The sequence below is a fragment of the Narcine bancroftii genome, chromosome 2 (genome assembly GCF_036971445.1).
Source record: "Narcine bancroftii isolate sNarBan1 chromosome 2, sNarBan1.hap1, whole genome shotgun sequence".
In the NCBI taxonomy this organism is placed as follows: Eukaryota; Metazoa; Chordata; class Chondrichthyes; order Torpediniformes; family Narcinidae; genus Narcine; species Narcine bancroftii.
Window position 1 is genome coordinate 165519431 of NC_091470.1, and position 14224 is coordinate 165533654.

General features: G+C 42.5%; 1 protein-coding gene across 7 annotated transcripts in view; it reads right to left on the reverse strand.

The window, feature by feature from the left end:
• Window positions 1-14224, reverse strand: part of mtor (mechanistic target of rapamycin kinase) — a 275568-nt gene that overhangs the window by 257774 nt on the left and 3570 nt on the right. For 3 of the 7 annotated variants that reach the window (XM_069919036.1, XM_069919034.1, XM_069919033.1), the window contains exons 1-2: window positions 9861-10074; window positions 3818-3971 (exon numbers count right to left, since the gene is read on the reverse strand). In XM_069919036.1, the coding sequence (XP_069775137.1) occupies window positions 3818-3971; window positions 9861-10036 (330 nt within the window). In that variant the 5' untranslated portion in view covers window positions 10037-10074. Of the gene's footprint in view, window positions 1-3817; window positions 3972-9860; window positions 10076-14224 lie in introns of those variants that run through there. The other 4 variants (XM_069919038.1, XM_069919040.1, XM_069919037.1 and 1 more) reach the window with 3 other exon arrangements.

The following is a 14224-nucleotide window of genomic DNA, read 5'->3' on the forward strand; positions in this document are numbered from 1 at the left end:
CCCAATAAAGCTCAGTGTTAACTACACTCAACTGGGGTTCATGTCATTCTTTCAGGGAACAGCTTGTTGTTTCTGAGCTAACCTGCATGCAGCTATAACCTCTCCTGTGCTTTAGGCTTTGCAGAGCCATTGCTTGTAGCAGCTAGCTCCAAGACTATGTTTAAAAAGTGCTGCAATTTCTACATGGTCAAACCAAAATGTATAAGATACCTGTTATGGGCCCAGAGGACCCCAGAAACCCAGCAGCAATAGAAATTCACCAAGACAAATGGATACTTAAACAAAAGTTACTTTTAATTACCTTTAAACATAAAAAGAGGATCAAACTTTAACTTATTATTATTAACAACCCCCTTCTAATTCTAAGCGCATGTGTATGTAATGTGCATACAAGTTCAGAAAAGTTCTTTGATTTACCATCCAATCTCACTTCTCACTCCTCCAAGTTCATCGGTATGAGGCAATTCTTATACAGTGCACAGAATTTAACATTTATTAATTTGACCAGGCTCTGGTTACTGCTCAGGAAGGTTCTTGTTGGTTTTCAGAGAGAGATTTGTTGCCACTTCAGTGTCTTGTCAAACAAATTTGCTCCATCAGATGATAACCTCTTTCTTTCAGGTCACCACAGAGTTCCTTTTTGTTTCCCTTATTTCAAGTGAAACATTATACAGCCATCCTCTTATATGGACCACAAGGGCTTTGAAGAGGCTGAACTAAGAACTCACAATCAATCTTCAAAATAGGGTTTTTCCACAAGCTTGCCAGCTTGTCCTGTTCCAGTCCTAGCTGCTGCTGAACTGTAGAACTGAATTTTCTCTCTCTCTCTCTCTCTCACTTGGAGAAAAACCACATGACCCTCTTAGAACAGCCAACTGTACTCAGACGGACTGCGGCACCAGCTCTAATCTTCCGAGTCCATTCATCTGTTGCTTTCCAAAACAATAATCCATTACTCCACAGTATGTCTAATTAACACCTACTTGTGAAGTCCTTCTAGATATCCTTCAAAGTTTTTGTAAAGGCACTCAGAGCCTGGACTATCTGGCTTGAGCAAAGCTCTAGCATGTTAAATGAGATCTGTGTTGTCAAGTATTTGTATCTTTTTGTGACCCAACTTTAAAAAAAACAATTTATCCCCTTTTAAAACATATCTATATACAATAAAAAAAATAACATAATCTATCACATATCATTTAATAAAATCTGGAATGTACACTTTAATCATGTGAATTGTTTGATTACAAATTTAAAACTGTGGCGCACAGGGGCAAATAAAGGAAAAACAATTGCATGATGTCTATCTAAAGCATCTTTACCCTTTGCAAATCCCCCATTCCTTGAACAAATTACAAAATTAGCAGAGCCCTCACTAGGTCCTTTTCCATTGGTATCATGTCCCAGGAATTAACTGGGAATTTACTGGGATAGGGTCGAACGGCAGTATAAAATTAAGTCATTTCAAGCTGGGAATTAAGCACCTCTGTCCCTACTCGTATCCCCAGTGTTCACTGACGTTGGTGTGCTGATAAAAACCAGTGGAGAAGGGACAGCAGAAAGTCACCTGTTTCCAGTTGAAGGTAGAACACTCCGATCCCAGGGCATGAGATATGTTCAGTGGAAAAGCAATTAGTGTCCCAGTTAAGGGTGGCCCAGTGGAATCGGCACAAAGGGCTTCCTATCCCGGGACATTGCCAGTGGAACAGGGGCTTCTGACTGCAAGTTGCTGCTAGATTTCCAAAAGAATTTAATGGCAGACGCAAGCAGCTGAGCTCCCCAACATTAAGCTGTGGAAATCACCTCTCAGATCCTGCACCTGAACCAGGATTCACAAACCCATTCATTATAACAAGAATAATAGCCTCCAAAAAGCAGAAAAATTATTCATAATTTTAATTATTTAAAAAGGTTTGAGTATTTAGGTTATTTTACATTTTTATTTTAAAGATTTTAAAAAATGTTTAATCTAGACATACATCACAGTAACAGGCCCTTTTGGCCTACTAGCCTGTGCTGCCCAGTTACACTTTGCATTCTCTATTTCCAAGAAACCCTGCATCCCCTTCAGGGCATTGCTCTCTCCTTCCCATCCACTTGGGTTCTCTCACACAAACACCCTCCCCACTCCCGACCGCCATTAAGCACTTCCTTTCCTCTTGCCCATCTACTCCACCTGTACACACACACAGACCTGAACCTTCTTCCACTGATACCATCAGGCCACCATCCCTCTTCCATACAGTTCCTTCAGCAGCTATCTCCACCTTTATCCTCCCAAATTTCATCTTTCTTCACCTTTGTTTCTACCCATTGCTGTCTCCTCACTCCACTCTCTCTGTTCCTCACCCTTCACCCCTCTTTAATCAACCCTCTCCTCCTTACATTAGCACACTAAAATGTCAACTATTCATTTCAATTCCTCCAGCAAATTTTGTTTCGTGCTGGATTCCAGCAGGTATAATCTCATATCTCCAAGTTACGGAACAGCTTTGTAAAACACTGATTAAGGCAGGGCTGGGATGCTACATCTAGTTCTGGTCCAATTGGATATGATTACATCAAAGGGGCTACACAATAGACTTATTAGCATGACGTCTGGCACACAATATTTCAATTTTGAGAAGAGATGAGTTTGGTTGAATTTCTTTTTAATCGGTTATGTAGGTGACAATGCAATTTTTAAAATTTTGACTGGAAAAGAGAAGCGAGCTGCATTCCTTTCTTGCCATCAGCCACATGACTGGTAAGCCATGAGGTTGACTCTTTGGGGTGAGACTAGCTGCTTGTGGTGGTGCTCCTTGCTGTAATGGAGTTCTCACACTTTGCAAAGTGAATAAACAGTTTTGTACAGCTGTATTCATGTTTGTTTTCAAACAAACAAAGGTCCACTTTAACAAAGGAAGTAGGGCAAGTGCATCTGATAGATACATGCAATATTGTCAGAGGCAGGGATTGGGTAGATCACATGAAGTTTTCACCCCACAGTAGAAGTATCTCAAATTAGAGGGTACAGATTTAGGGCTGGGTGGGGGGGGGGGGGGGGGGGTGGGGGGGGGGGGGCACAGAGGTGGTGGTGAGAGGATTAAAGGCAACCCAGTGAATATCTTTTTCATCCAGTGGTTTGAATGATCAGTGCAGGCAGATACTCTCACAGCATTTTTAAAAAAATCTAGATGTGCACTTTAATTGTCAACACAAAAAGCTACAGACCAATGATAGATGGAATTAGTGTAAATATTGAACAGGAACTTGGTGGAAGGGCCTGCTTCCGTGTTATATGACACATTAATACCAGAGCAAAGCTGGGGAGCGCTTTACCCGTGTCCATTTTCCAGTGACGTTTCATGACCGGCACTTGTTCTGACTCACACGTGTCATCTGAGGACATCAGTTAAGGTCATGTCAAATGCTTATAGCCTCCATCCAGGCTTATTTGGTCAGGTTGATTTTCCTGAACTAAATTGAAGGAAGTGATTCACAGAAACAGAAATGTTGCTCAAGAGAGCAGGCCAGGAAAACCTAGGAAATTAACACTCTCCGAATTCAGGAGTAGTATCACAGCCTCACTGTTCCAGTGTCCTGGGTGTCACCCTGACCTTTAAATTTTTTCCCCTGTGAATGCAGAAGTTTCCTCTCAAGGCTCAGTTTCCCACCACAGGGCAGATATCAAACAAGATGGTGGGTCAATTGGACGTCGTACATTTCTGTCAGCAAGCTCAGTAACCAAATGCAAACATAAAATCCCAGTTAAATTTCACGGTTTCATAAATAAGAAATATCTTCGATCAGTCTTTTTTTGGACCAACGGACTGTGTACCTCACGAAGTTCAGTGGTAACATAGTGCTGCAGGTCTTTGGCAGATTTCGCTCTGGTCTCTTCACTGCGACTTTTCAACCCGCTGATAAACTGATGAAGTACAGTCCCCGCTCCAGACATGGCGTAATCCAAAGAATTGCAGATCCTACAGATGCTGCAGGGGGAAGAAACAAATCAAGGTTATTGCCCATTTACGCCTGCTGACGAGCACCACAAAATTGTCCCAAATGTTTTGAAATTATTTTGATTGAAATGAACATTTCTGAAGCCAAACTTGGGTGAGATTCGCATTCCATAAATGCTTCAATTTACCCTCATTAAAGCGCATGTGCAAGGTTTCCCCCCCCCCCCCCCCCCCCCCCCCCACCACCCATGTACAAAATTATCCATGTAGAATCATTTGAAAGCAGTTTCTCATGATTTATCTACAACTTGAAGAGGCCATTTGGACCAACATTTTCTCTGAAGTAAAACACAAAAAAGTCTTCAGATGCCGTGATTGAAATAAAAACACAGCGCTGGAGAAACTCAGCAGGTCAAACAATGTACTTTATAAAGCAAAGATAAAGGTGCGTAACCAACAGTTCAGGCCAGAGCCCTTCATCAAGGTATAGGCGGGTGCCTAGACTTTATTTGATTAAAATATTTTGCATCCTTCAGTAATTATCTAATTAAATAATTATTTAACAGTGATCATTAATAATTGTAATAACACAATAAATAATTAATATATTTTATTCAACCACCTGCCTATAGTTTGCTCATATCTTAATGAAGGGCTCAGGCCCGAAATATTGGCCATGTATCTTTATCTTTGCAATATAAAGTACGTTGTTTGACAAGCTAAGTTGCTCTAGCATTATTTTCTCTGAAGTCCCTGCTCTCTGCACAGTGAAAGAACTTCATGCCTCTTCATTACTTACTTCATGGCTTAATCTTATTTGATTGACTAATTTAAATGTTATCAACAAGTTGCAGTGTGTTAATTACAATTTTGTCTATTTTCAAGACTTAATATATGCAGTGGATTATGTTTTAAAAACAGACTGTTTAAAACAGTGTCACCAGCCACATTATGTCAGACTCCCCAGCAGATCCACTCAAGGAATAAAACAAGCATTTTAAATCCTATTGCATTTAGGCTTAAAGATGCAACTTGCTTTTGCCTGTGTCACAAAAGTCTATTTTCCATTGACAACAGGCACTGCAACAGCTAAGCAATGCTAAATTTGGCAGAACACATTTATAAAAAAAACACCGAAGTGCTGGAAGAACTCAGCAGGTCTCACAGCACCCATAGAAGGCAGTGAGACCTGCCGAGTTCATCCAGCATTTCTGCGTTTTTACTGCAAGGGCAGCATCTGCAGACTTCTGTTTCACACATATTTATATTCCCAGATAAGGCAAGTTCTGAGTCAGCTCCCTATAACCTTGGTTAACTAGTTTTTCCCAGTTACATAATTAACTTCAAGGTCAGCAGACTATTTTGTAGAATTTTAAGACTCACTGCTCTAAATGAAGACCAAAACATTGAGAAAAATTTAACGGTAAATCAAGCAAGATATTCAAAATAAAAACACTCCTTCAACAAACCAGTGATAAAACAGATTTACTACACTTGTTAGTAACATTATTAGTTTCCCCTTTTAATCTTGTACAGCCCTTAACCTCTTTAGTTGGCCACAGATTGATTACTTTGCCCTTTAAGCGATGTTAAAAAGCCATTTTCAGTGACATCTTTATAATTCTAGATTCTATTTGTCTTAAATACAACACAGCTGTCAAAAAGCAACTGTAATCTACAAATGGACCGCAAGAATATTTTCAGAAAATTGCTTCTTTTTCAGCTGGAGTCATCTTCTCTTCAGAATACAGCATAATATGCAAAGCAAGATTTTAGTCAATGACCTCTTAAGGTTTTGATTTAATAGTCTACATGGTATTCAGTGCCCCAAACAGACTGCTGCTCAAGTCCTGTGAAGCAATACAGGTGATTATGTCTTGGTGAACTGTGGCAGTGTCTTTTGTGGTTTGCACTTCATAATGCCAAATTAGATCTACAACCCAGAGCTTTCAGGTGAAAGATTTGAAATTTGCTTCCATCATTTACTCTTGTGTATCGGCAATCTATTGAATAGATTTTTATCCTGAGAAAACTATTTTTCCTCTTGCGCAATTATTCCTTGCTACCAAGTACAGTATAACTTTAATTATCTGAAATTGGATTATCCAAAATCCTCTCAGTTATCTGAAATGTTTTAGGACTCGGAAGTGACGTCTGTTAGGCTCCGAGTTTTTTTTTTCTTTCTCGGATAATTGTGGATTTCAGAATTTTTTTAAAAATTCAGAAAATCATCACTCATCTGAAAAGTTTTGAAGACAAAAATTGCGTCATTTCGCCTCCAAAAATGTTTGGATAAATGAGGATATTCTAAGCAATCAGAAATTCAAAATGTTTTCGGAGCCAAAATGACATCATAGGTTTTTTTTAAAAACTATTTTATTTAATATTCCATTCATGCAGTAACTACAATTATTATAATAAGATATAAAAAAGGACAAATTGATTACATTCATGAAGGTTTTCACCTCACTCCACCCCAAAACCCCTCCCTCTCCCAAGCAAAAACAAATATACAAATTGAAAAAAAATTATAGGTACAAAAAAAAAAAGAAAGAAAAGAGAAAGTAAAAAAAAAGGAACCTTTGGATTGCAGGGAGAGATGTGCAGTACAATTCATCAGTTCTCACATAAACATACAGAGGAGAATTCTACAGGGCACAAGGGATTAAAAAAAGACATCACTACAAACTTAATCCCATTATTTGAGTGTGCAGGCACCAGATTTGTAAAAACATAAGCGTATTTATTTCATAAATTATCAGCAATGTTGTACTCCTTTGGAAGTCATCTTGGAACATGTATCCAACTGCAACACATTTTACTACTACTGCTAATTTAACAAATTTCAATTGGATTTGTACCTTTAATATTTCCTAGTAAAAATAAATTGGGATTTAATGGAAAAACAACTCCTGTAACTTGTTCCAAAAAGTTATCTATAGTCACCCAAAAATGTCACGACCACATTGAATGTACATACATCTTCATCACATCCAAAACATCAGATAAATCTGATTTCAACCTATTCAATTTCTGTGGTGCAAGATAAAACTGATGTTTAAAAAATTGTATTGAACTAATCTATATCTTACATTGATAGTATTAGTCATACAATTCTACATAAATTTTCCCACATTTGTTGGTCTATTGCAATATTCAAATCTGTTTCCCATCTCTGCTGAGATCAATATAATCCTAATTTAGGAGTTCCTGCTCGTTATAATGAATATATCAAAGAAATAATTTTTTTTTTAATAACCCTCTCCTAATAGACCTTAGTACAGCTAGTTTTACCTCAGTACAGCTAGTCAGAAACATTGTTGGCCCCAACTTGTCTCTCAAATATGCTCTTAACTAAAAGTAACAAAAAAAGGTATTCAGTGGTATAGCATATTTGTTTCTCAATTGCTTAAATGACATTAACGGACATCACAAATTGGAAAAAAAAATTGGAATCTTGGTAAATCTGAGTAGAATTTGAGTTTTTGGTGTTGGATTTATCTTATTTTATTGAGGTTTTTTTGGTGAGAATTAAACATTATTTCATGCTTTAAAAGCCATCCCTTCTTGTTTGTTGTTGTTTAAACACCATTACAAGTGATTTGCTGTTGCTACTGTCCATGGGCTGTGCTACCCAAATACCCCAATTAACCTATAATTCCTATACGTTTTGAACAGTGGGAGGAAACCAGAGCACGTGGAGGAAACCCATGCAGACACGGGGAGACTTAGAGACTCCTAACAAACAGTGCTGGATTCAAACCTGGGTCGCTGGCACTGACATAGTGTGGTGCTAACCGTGACACCTTTAATCACAAGGAACCCCAAGAAAAACCTTCAGCAAGTGCACTTCGCCCATTGTAAACAAGCTCGAGCTAAAAATTGAGCAATAACAGTATTCTGTGAAGAACAATAGAGCTCTGCACTAAACTCTTTGTGCATGCTGTAAGCTGAGAGGAATTCATGAAGTTGCTTGTACAAACACAGAAATCTTCTGACCCCGACAGGGTGACTACCATCAAAGATTTACAAATCAAAACACATGACAGAAATAGGTCTTGTATCCCCAACAGGCTTGTGAAACCCATAAATATCAGCAGATGCACGAAAGCACATCCACTAATGTTTCAGAAGGTGGGAAGTTTCAACTGTTTCCCCCCCAAAGCTCGTTCTTGTACCAATGGTCAAAAATCAAGCATTTCTGTATTTGTAAAAATGCAATGCTGGAGAATCTCAGCAGGTCAAACCGTGTACTTTAAATAGCACAGATAAAGATACAGAATATAACCAAAGTTTCCGGATCAAGCCCAAAATGTTGGTTATGTATTTTTATCATTGCTACATAAAGTGCAGTTTGACCTGACGAGTTTCTCCAGCTTAGTATTTGTATTTCAATCAGAGTCTACGGTTCATAAACTTGTTGCAAGAAAAACAGTGTGAAGAAGGTGCAACCAAAGAGAAAGATGTGTCAATCATAATCACAGGTATGTTTCTCCCCCCACCCCCCACATAACAAAACATACAGGGCTCAGGGCAGAATTTGGTGATTTGCAAATGGTTGTGCATGGGACCGATCCCTAATCACATTCTGAATGACATGTTGAAAATCATCTAGAGTTGAAAAGTGAGCAATACATAAAGCACAGCTTGCAAGGAAAACGTGGACATCTTTGCTGTTTAACTGGGAAAGGCTCTTCAAAATAATTGCAGAGTAAATATCAACTCATATGTTTAGAGTTAGAAAGGTCGCTATATTTATAGTTAAGAGATAAAACAAGAATCCAGACACATTATTGTAATCTTCCCTCATTTCAGGTAACATCGTTAACATTTTCATGATTGCAAGAAAAACCTCTAACATAGTGGATTTCAGTTACTATTTCATTCCACAAGCTGCCAGTTTTACAATACCCATTGTTTAAGTTCAGACAAGCAACCCTTTACAGACTGGCCGGCTTGAAAACCTTTTCAATAATTTCAGACGATGGCCACATTGATTTCAAAATGAAACTTAGTATTTTATTTTTTATAATGCCAAGCTCCAACAGGAATAGCTTCTCTTGCTCCACTGCCTTTCTCTGCAGTATCATCCTGTCAAATGGTTCATTTCTCCCTTTTAAATTATCACAGATCTTTAATTTTGACCTCATCTCCCTTTCCCTCTGTACTTGGCTCTATAAACAGCTTAAAACATGATATTTTCTGTTCTTTATGGTTCCCGTGAAAAGTCATCGACTTGCAACATTAAACATTTAAAACACAGGCTGATACTAAAACACATACATCGACATATATTCTTACCCAAAATGTAATTGTAAATTGCTCATCATTCCTGGCTCCCTACTCGCTTGACTAATGTCACAATTTTCTACTGAAGATTGCAAACTGGCAAGGGAACAAACGTAGAAAGTATTCTCCGAGGTCTGATGTTTGTCAGCTAGTTAGATGCCCACTCCAACCACTATAACATTCTATCTATTTGAACACAGGCTTCTTTCACAGCTCCTCCCCTTTTAAAGATTGCATTATCTATTCTAAAGAAGCCTTAGCAAACTACATACCATGTATAAATGAATTTACTGATACTGAGCGTAGGTTGTTAAAGTTTTACTCTGACACAAGATAATGTCAATGAATAAAGAGTTTTTTTGTAGAATTGAGCCTCAAAGTATGTCAGATCACATGATATAATTAATAGGCTGGTAACACAGTCTACTCATACTAATCTGCAACTGGCACAAAATTTATATGCTAAGCCCATGAGGAATTGAATTGTTCTTTCAAAAAAACCTCGGTTTTGCTTGTTCATCAACTAAGTACAACAGGTCATGTAAAATAAAACAAAAGGGCAAAGTACATAAAAATTCAATTCAACCAGTGGAATGGCATCATAATTTTTCTAACGGGAGGAGTATTCACCTGCAAAGAAACTGTCCTTGAATCTGGTGGTGCATTTTCATCTTCTGCTTGACAGGACCATAGGGAAGAGAGGATGACCAGAGTGAGATGGCTGCTTTCCCCAAGGCAGCGGGAAGTGTAAATGGAATCAGTGGAGAGGTTGGTTGGCACAATAACTGAGATGCTCTCACATCCATTTGAACGCACTGGCCTAGTGAATTATTTGGGAGCTGCCAGTCAAAGTCTTAATTCACTTACTGTCCTGCAAAGGCAAACCTGACTGCAATCAGGTCACAAACTGAATCCAGCGACCCATTACTTACCTGTTAATGAACATGACAAATATGTTTAAAAATAACTAAAAATCTGTTTAAATAACTTCAAAATTATTCATGTTAGAACTTCTTGTAATTGAGCTTTTATCTAAGGTGATTACAGTAAAGCGAGGGATCGAAAGCAAATGGATCAGATCTCCCGCTGATTGTGGCATTCTGGCTGCATTCCACAGTGCAAAATGCCATTGACAGCAGCCAAAATGCCCTGGAGGATGGTGAGTGGAGGAAACTCATGCATTTGACAACGTCCCCCAGGAGAGACTCGTTCAGGAAGTCATGAGGTAAGGGATCCATGGAACCTTAAATATTGGCTTGCACGGAGAAAGGAGAGAGTAATAGTTGATGGAAAGTATTCTGTCTGGAGGTCAGTGACTAGTAGAATTCAGCAGAGATCTGTTCTGGGTCCCCTGTTCTTTGTAAATCGCCTAGATGATGAAGGCAGAAGGATGGGTCAGTATGTTTGCAAATAATACGAAGATTGAAGGAATTCTGGATAGAGGTGAATGTTGTCATAGATTACTAAAGACAGAATGTAGAGTTGGGCACAAAAGTGGCAGATCTGGTGATGGGTATGTGGAAAGTCAAACCAGAGGTTGAGTAAAGGGTGAACGGTCAGATACTTATGGAGGAACAGAGGTGCCTCAGGGTCCAAATCAATAATCTTTTAAGATTGCCGCACAGGTTGATAGGATAGTTAAGAATGCCCATGAGATGTTGGGATTCATTAATAGGAGGAACAAGTTCAAGAATCATCCTGAAACTCCTCAAGTCTTTGGTGAGACCACACTTAAGCTGCTTCCAGGTACTCAGACGCAGATAATGTGCCGGCAGCCGCGGCTGGGGGAGTGCAGCTGGGATGTTCAGGTGGCCGCGAAGAAGATGCCTTTTTGTCACCTGAATGTGCTGGCTGAAGGAGAGCCGTGTCCGAGCGAACACGGCTCCTGTGGACTGTGGCCGTAGCCACTGCTGCTTTTCCTTCCCCTCTCCAAGCCCTGTATCTCTTTTGAGATATCTTCAGACTTTTAATTTTGACCTCTTATTTATTTCAGCATTTAATTGTCCCAACTTTGGGAGCCCTGCCGTCAGCTGTCAAGGTTCTGAGTTTTGGAAGCATTGTACTTGATTTTAACCATTTTTGGTTATGTAATCTAATGCCCCAAAGTATTTTTTTTAAACTGAATAAACACTTTCCAAAGTTACAGTCACTAACTAAACGTAAGGCTGTTGTTACATTGTTACCTACCTGATGGCGAGAGAAACAATATTTAATAGGATATTAAATATCTTAGAAGAATTGTGCATTGGGCTGCATTCAGGTGCTACAGGGGATGCTCCGATCCAGAGAATATACTTAGCCGAGGAGGGTTATGTAAGTGCTCCTCGGGGCCGGGTTCTCCACTTTTAGGTGGCCACCCGACAGCCGCATTGGGGTAGAATAGGCAGCTTTACCGTCGGGTATTCTGACTACCTGAAAGCAGCTTTAGAGTATTCTGTTCAGTTCTGACCATCTCATTCTAGGAAGGATGTGGCAGATCTGAAGAGGATGCAGAAGAGATTTACCAGGATGTTGCCTGGATTGGATGCAAAGTTAGCAGAGTCAGGACTTTTCTCTATGGAACAAACAAGGATGAGAGGAGAATTAATAGAGATCTAGAAGATTTTGAGAGGCATAAATAAAGTAGATCACTAGGGCAGAACGGCAAACGCCAAGGGACATCTCTGCAAACGCCAAGGGAAGACAGTTTAGGGGAGATACAAGGGGTAAATTTATACACAGCCCCCCCCGACCCACGCGTGCCCCGACCCACGCGTGCCCCGACCCACGCGTGCCCCGACCCACGCGTGCCCCGACCCACGCGTGCCCCGACCCACGCGTGCCCCGACCCACGCGTGCCCCGACCCACGCGTGCCCCGACCCACGCGTGCCCCGACCCACGCGTGCCCCGACCCACGCGTGCCCCGACCCACGCGTGCCCCGACCCACGCGTGCCCCGACCCACGCGTGCCCCGACCCACGCGTGCCCCGACCCACGCGTGCCCCGACCCACGCGTGCCCCGACCCACGCGTGCCCCGACCCACGCGTGCCCCGACCCACGCGTGCCCCGACCCACGCGTGCCCCGACCCACGCGTGCCCCGACCCACGCGTGCCCCGACCCACGCGTGCCCCGACCCACGCGTGCCCCGACCCACGCGTGCCCCGACCCACGCGTGCCCCGACCCACGCGTGCCCCGACCCACGCGTGCCCCGACCCACGCGTGCCCCGACCCACGCGTGCCCCGACCCACGCGTGCCCCGACCCACGCGTGCCCCGACCCACGCGTGCCCCGACCCACGCGTGCCCCGACCCACGCGTGCCCCGACCCACGCGTGCCCCGACCCACGCGTGCCCCGACCCACGCGTGCCCCGACCCACGCGTGCCCCGACCCACGCGTGCCCCGACCCACGCGTGCCCCGACCCACGCGTGCCCCGACCCACGCGTGCCCCGACCCACGCGTGCCCCGACCCACGCGTGCCCCGACCCACGCGTGCCCCGACCCACGCGTGCCCCGACCCACGCGTGCCCCGACCCACGCGTGCCCCGACCCACGCGTGCCCCGACCCACGCGTGCCCCGACCCACGCGTGCCCCGACCCACGCGTGCCCCGACCCACGCGTGCCCCGACCCACGCGTGCCCCGACCCACGCGTGCCCCGACCCACGCGTGCCCCGACCCACGCGTGCCCCAACCCACGCGTGCCCCAACCCACGCGTGCCCCAACCCACGCGTGCCCCAACCCACGCGTGCGCAGAGGTGGAGAGGGTGAGCAAGTTTAAATTTCTGGTAGTCACCATCTCGGAGGGCCTTCACTGGCCCCATCACGTCAATGCTACTGTGAAGAAAGCACATAAGCGCCTCTACTTGAGGAGTTTGCAGAGGCTCAGTATGACATCAGAAACCCTGGCAAATTTCTTCAGATGTGTAGTGGAAAATGTGCTGACTGGCTGCACAGTGCACAGCTCAATACATCACAGGCACTCACGCACCACCGTCAACAACATCTATATAGACCGCTGTCGTCGGAGAGCAGTAGCCATCATGAAGGATCCACACAACCTAGGGACATGCTCTGTTCTTCCTAGTACCATCAAGAAAGAGGTATAGGTGCCACAGGATTCAAAACCACCAGGTTCAGGAACAGCTGCTACCCCTCCACCATCAGACTCCTCCACAACAAATTCGACCAGGAACTAATTTATGGACTCTTACTTTGCACATTATTGATTACTGAACATTTGTTTACATTTCTAATTGTATAAATATAACTTTGAGTACAGTTTATAGTTACCAATAAACAGAAATTCTGCTGGCCTGCAGAAAATAGTATCTCACAGTGATATTATGGCGTCATGCATGTACTCATCAACAAATCTGAACTTTGAACCTTCTTCGTAGCTATGTTTTTGGATCTTCAAGAGGAGAGTTTAAAATAAGTTTTGATGGAGGAACCAGACCGGCTCGAGCACCGGGATGGACTTCCCGGTCTTTCTTTAATACAAATTACCTCTTGGCAACTGGGTCCTCAGTTTAATATCTCATCCAAAAGAGTTTTTCTAACAATGTGCTTTCACCTTCAGGACACCAGTACAGTATTTTAGCAACTGAGATCAAAATCTCAAACCTGCAATGAAACTTGAGAAGTGATTTCTAAGACAATACTATACAGGGCACCTCAAAGCATTGGAAAGAAACCACTAATTCCATTGCCACAAAACTTACAAAAGGAAAAGTGAACCTACATCCTCAGTATTGAGCTTCTAACTCAAGCACCTCCAGATTCCAGAGGAGCAGAAGGGGGATGCTCCAAGGGGTATCACTGCAACATCTCCCTCCATTCTAAATAACTACAGGATGCAAAAAGGAATGGATTCAAGGGTGTTCTCAAGAAACATTCAAGATACTGCTGAGAAGCAGCAGCACACAGAAGCCTAATATAAATACACAATGTGCACATCAGGTCACAACTTCCCAAGTCATCCAGGCAGAAGCCTCTGTGGAAATATCTGT